We start from the raw sequence: 5,793 nt of genomic DNA, 5'->3' as shown, positions 1-5,793 counted from the left end.
GTGAGCCGGAGGTTCATTTTCCTCGGTCGGTGTGGGGCCAGGCAGCAGAACTGGCCTAGAAAGCGGTTGCAGCCGTCGAAATCGACTCTGAGCTGGGCGGCGAGGGAGGCAGCGCACGCTGGAGAGGGCCGAGGGCCTCTTTGGAAAGAGTCCTCCTTTCTGGCAGTTGGCACGTCTATTGCCTGTGGGCCGACTATGAGAGATGCGTGTGGAACAGGAGTGGTAGAGATACCTAAGAGAAGAGGAAGGTGATTCCTTTCCCCTTGCGTGGTGTGATGGAGACCTCTCTTACTCGGTCAAAGTCCATTTCTCCAGGCTTGCTTTTGTAAACAGCTGAATGTCTTGTGAGCTGTTACTCTGCTGGAGCTTTCCAGAGGAAGTAAATGCTGGAGGCAAAGTAACAACGTGTGCCCTTGCAAACGCTCCAGTTAAAGATCCTTTACTACTTAGAGCTTAGCGCTTCTACTAAAACTCATGAACCTGTAAGTTTTGTGAAAGTGACTAGCTATATCAGACTGAGGGAAATGATGATGCTAAAATTGATGTGTAGCCTTTGGCTTTCTGAGCGGCTTACCGTCTTTTAAGTCATTTTGAAGCCTATTTGGGTGACTTCCAATAGTATGTGGAGAAAATCTGTTAATATTCCTGCTTGAAAAATATCCCATTTAAAGAAAGAGGAGCTGATCTAGGATGTAAAGTAAGTGCATGCTGTGCTAGGATTCTTGACCTGGTTTCTGGGTACCATTTGATTTCTTTCAATTGCAATACTAAGCATCCTATGGGATGACAAAACAAGTCTTCCAGGCAGTGTACCACCTAGTTTTGTTCTGAACTTAGGTCCTTAGCTTAAAACTGATCTGACTATGTGGTTTGGATACCTGAAACTCCAAGAAGGGCATCTAAGCATTAATGAAAGCTGGTATCTTCTGTAACCATGCATGTGCCACTGTGAGTAGCAGGGAATGAGGGTTTTTTTGGCAACTTTCTGAGTGTTTATGTGACTGGAGTTCTCCAGATACAAAGTTAATATGTATAAGGCTAGTTTTAAGCTGTCAGGGTACTGCTGCTTGTGCCTCATCTCTCTGGCACTCTGTTTTCTGCTGGAGCCCCCACCCATAAAGACATTTAGCATTCTAACTGTAGATGTTTGATGGAAGGTTGCCTTTATGCTGAAAGTTATGAAGTGCTGATGTTCAGCTGTGTAGCTTAAGTGGAGGTAATCATTTGTGAAGGGAGAGTTTCAGAATAGTTAGGATTTCAATTATGCTGATGAAAGCCAATACTGGGATTGTGTGTGGAGTATGTAAACATTGTCCAGGCTATTTTGTGTTCCCTTCTAGATCTGCTGGAGTGGGTCCAGAGGAGGACCACGAAGGTGATTAGAGGGCTGGAGCACCTCTGCTATGAAGAAAGGCTGAGGGAGCTGGGGTTATTCAGCTTAGAGAAGAGAAGGCTCCAGAGTGACCTAGTAGTGCCCTTCCAGTACATGAAAGGGGCCTACAGGAAAGCTTTTTATAATGGCCTGTAGTGACACGGGGCAATGGCCTGAAACTGCAAGAGCATAGATTTAGGTTAGATATAAGGAAGAAATTCTTCACTGTGAGAGTGGTGAAGCACTGGAACAGGTTGCCCAAAGAGGTTGTAGATGACCCATCCCTGGAAGGGTTGAAGGCCAGGCTGGGGGGCTTTGAGCAACCTGGTCCAATGGGAGAGAGGTGTCCCTGCCCACAGCAGGGGGCTTGGAACTAGGTGATCTTCAAGGTCCCTTCCAACCTTAACCATTCTATGATTCTGTGAATAGCCGAAGATGATGGTTAGGGGATCGGCAAAACTCTCTAGCTGTTCTTGGTGGGATGCTCTGTTCCCTCCTGTAAAGATGACTATTCTTTTTGTAAGAATATGTAGGTGAAAGTGCTGTTAAACAGAAAAACATGCTATAAATGTGGCATGCAACTCATATGCCTTCTGGCTGTTGGTATGCACTTTAAAAAGTTGAGTTGCATGCGCTATTTGCAATTGTTGAATATTTTCTATTTGCAGTGTTGGTAGCCTTATATGAAGAGCCAGAGAAACCAAGTAGTGCACTCGAGTATCCTTTTTATCTTCTGTGAATTGTTCATAGAGTCTTCCCATGAAACAGTGGTACTGCTTATGACTTGTAGGTGAACCGTAGGGGCTCATTTGGGATACTTACATGGCTTTTATGGATGTATTTTAGCTAACAGATGCATTCTTACAACCTAACAAAGTCTGACAGCATACAAGAAGACTGTGTGTATCAGTATGCCAGCAGTTATGAAGTTAAGCTATAGGTAACTACAGAGTGTCATAGACCTGCAATGTTAGATTTGAATACTTATGATATTTGGGGCTTCTAAAGTCAACTTCTTCATGCTTCCTTTTTATTTCTTTTTAATAATACAAGAAGCGGGGAAAAGTCTTTTGTTTCTTGCTGATTTTAAGCAGCCTTCCTTTTTGGTTTTTGCTTTTGGTTATTCCCTTAAACTCTTCAAAACTTCTACATTTAAGAGAGAAGAGGAAGGTGTAGTAAAACACAAAAATGTCCTCTGTGTGTGCTGATGTCTTGGGGTTTGTGTTTTGTGATTTTGTTTGGGTTTGTTTTTTGGGGTGTTTTTTTTTTAAGGAGTATATAAATTAGCTTGAAAATTTTTTTTATTTTTTTGTAATTTCATCTTGTAGGATGGAAAGCACTATAGTAGTCTAAAGTGGTTTAATGCAATTTAGGTCACGTGTATTACAGCACTAATGTCATCATAAGTATTGAAACTAAAATGCAGTTATGCTATCGAACTGAAGAAATACTTAACATCTAAATATCAGCTTTTTGAAGCATCATCTGGGAGCTTCAGCTCCTGAGAATCCAGAAATAGAGGCACTTCGCTTGGAAGTGGCAGAAATGAAAGAAAAATATGAAGCTGTGTTGGAAGAAAATAAAAATCTGAAATCCAAGGTAAAAGTCTACTTAGTCTTCCTGTGTAGTTCTGTATTATGTAACAAGGAGAATACTTTAATACTTATAGTACAGCTAACTTTCTTCCATTGCAGTAACTGGTAAATGTTGTAGCTTTGTTTAGCCTTGTGGCTGAGGGATGTTGATACAATTAATTGAAGTAAAGATTTTAATTTTTATGGGACACCTTAGATTCTAACATACAATAATATTGCTAAACTCGGGATTTTATTTAGTGAATGTGTATGTTATTGAGGCTAATTCTGTGTCTTTGCTCAGTCCTGTCTGGATGTGTTTGTCTGATACCATGTAGCTCATCCTTTCACAGGAGTTTTGAAGAAGAAAAAAAGCTAATGTATCTATCAAAAAGGCTTTCAAAAAGCAAACCAAAGGGGAAATATTATACGTTCCTTTGTGTGTCCTGGTGCAGACTTGCACGTGGCAGGATGTTACCCGTGGAGGCACCTCTATTGACAGGGAACAGTACTCTGCACTTTTCAGCTAAAATAACCCTGGTATTCCTCTGTCTGCAACAGTGGAACTGAAGTGCTAGCTAAGGTAGAGCCATTGTTTAATGGGTTTATGGGCTGTCTGCAACAGCTGTGGGATGTGCACAACCTCTCCTTATGACAGGGCACTGACTGTAAACCTAACACTGCTGGAGGAAACCTTTGAGAGCCTTAATAAGCTAGTAGCTTATGTGCTGCTACAGTTTTTCACGCATTTGTTGGAAGAGGATGGCTGTTGTTATATGTGAACATCCCTATGTTGTTTTTTTGGGGAGGGCTTTATTTGTTGTTTTTTATTTGTGGGTTTGGTGGTGGTTTTTTTAATGGGAGACAACCAGATCAAGAATCCCTAGTTTTAGGAGAAAGAATTCTTGGGCATTGCCACTTTGTATTTCTTGTCTGGAGTGCTTTCTTGCTGTCCTAGTAATTCTCTTCCTTCTCTGTTACCCACTGTGAGTCCTTACAACTACATTTGTTATTTCTTACTAGGAAATAGGGCAAAGAACAGAATTTTAGGGGGAGTAGCAATAGACGAGTAGTTTGCTCGGCGTAGCTGACTTAAAAACGCAACCAATAGTAAGTAGACATGTGAAAACTGAGTAACCTGGGTCTTTGTTTAAAGAAATCTTTTGAAGAAAGCAACACTGGTCTTGGGAAAGTAAGCCTTTCCATAACTATGGGTTTATTTGTGCTTTCACCTTCTTCAGCCTTGAAATAACTCTCCCTTTTTGTGTTTGCAGTATTAATGTTTCTGTGTTTTCCCTTTCTTTCCCCTACCATCATCTACCTGTCATTCTCATGTACTGTAGAAGTTCATGTGGACAGAATGCAGGGTGAACACTTCCATTTAGCTCTGGGGTGTTGTGGGGTTTTTTTTAGCAGTCCTTTAACATAAAATGCATGTCTCTAACCATGCATTTATAGGTAACTGGAATCATGTTTTACAAATAGGTGATCTTCTGTTGCATTCATCTGTGAAGTTCTGTTCTTTTCCTTACCTGACATTCTGACCAAAAATTGTATTTGGATGAGGCAGGAGGCAGAAAGTCAATAGTTAGGACCTTTGTGGAAAAGAGAATGGACTTTCGGTTGTGAACTGGCCATCTTCTGTGGTAAAATCTACAAGAACGACCGAATGCTATTTTAGTGGTGCTTGTTAGTGACGTAGTGATTTCTGTAGTGTTGCTATGAGGAATGCGTGAGTATATCAATTTTCATGTGCTTTGTTTATTTTTAACCTAATGTGCAGTTTGCAGGACAGGGAAAGGGTATTAACTGGGGAAACTGGACTGGCATGTTTCAGAGACTCAGTCCTAATGCTTGAACTGTTTTATACTGGTTTTGAAGCTTGAGCTTATCTTTAATGTAACTGAGGTCAAGTAAGCACCTTCATATGTTTCTTTGGAAATAACTTTACAAGTAAAAGTAATACTTTAGTGCATAGTTGCCTAGACCGTACTCTCCACAAGGCATAATGAAAGCCGGAATGACTACAGGGAACATTAGTTTGGGTACTGTTGCAATGAGAATGACCCTTTCATGTAATTGTATTTCAGTGAAATCAAACTTACAAGGTACTGAGCATTATCAGCTGCTATTTGAGATGAAAAGTACCTAGACCAAAAAACAGGTGAAAATTTAGGGCAAGGCCTATATGCTAGAAAAGCCTCCTTGTTGTAGCTGCATGATTATACAATGTGACAAACTGGTATTTTGAGGGAGGGTTTGCTCTGTTGCCTGAATTGGAAATGGACTTGCATCTCTGAAGGGTTAAAATGCACAAAGTGAATGGAACACTTCCAGACCAATCATTTCTTAATGTAGAAGGTGTCTCTGAAATGTTACAGCTAACTGAATTCCTCTCTTTAAATCCACAGCTGGCTCAATATGAACCACCTCAAGATGAGAAGCATGGTGAATAACAGTAGTTTCTCCTTTAATGCCTTGACTTAATAAAGGGATTCCTGAGAACTGCAGTTTGTTGGTTGGTTTGTGTTTTTCAATGGGTTTTGTGTTTTGTTGTGTTTTTGTGTGTGTGTGTGCACTCTGCGTGCATATTTTGTTACCTCACCACTTTAAAGAGAGAAAAAATGCAGTATTATGAGTATACAGCTAAATTTGTGCAGCTGCAGCAGCAACTTATGAGCTTAAGCATACTGGACAACTTTCTTGCTTCCTGTGTTTTAAGAAAACGTCATAGATATTAACTTGCAGATAACTGTGGCCGCCAACAAATTTTGCATCGTGGTTGGTGGTCCCGTTAACTGGAAGAGATGACATGACACAGGTAGACCAACTGTAAACTGAAGAGGG

General features: G+C 40.7%; 1 protein-coding gene across 1 annotated transcript; it reads left to right on the top strand.

Moving 5' to 3' along the window:
* Positions 1-1,340: 1,340 nt before the first annotated feature.
* On the top strand, positions 1,341-5,451 carry MYCBP (MYC binding protein; the record flags this gene model as incomplete). The annotated part of the gene is made up of 4 exons (XM_009873913.1): positions 1,341-1,375; positions 2,041-2,089; positions 2,842-2,971; positions 5,358-5,451. Coding segments are annotated over 4 exons (259 nt in total), but the record flags the coding sequence as incomplete, so codon positions are not given.
* Between the last annotated feature and the right edge of the window lie 342 nt (positions 5,452-5,793).

This window comes from Apaloderma vittatum, unplaced genomic scaffold (assembly GCF_000703405.1).
Source record: "Apaloderma vittatum isolate BGI_N311 unplaced genomic scaffold, ASM70340v1 scaffold17117, whole genome shotgun sequence".
Taxonomy (NCBI): Eukaryota; Metazoa; Chordata; class Aves; order Trogoniformes; family Trogonidae; genus Apaloderma; species Apaloderma vittatum.
The sequence above is the reverse complement of the archived record's forward strand: the minus strand, read 5'-3'. Positions and strand labels throughout refer to the sequence as shown.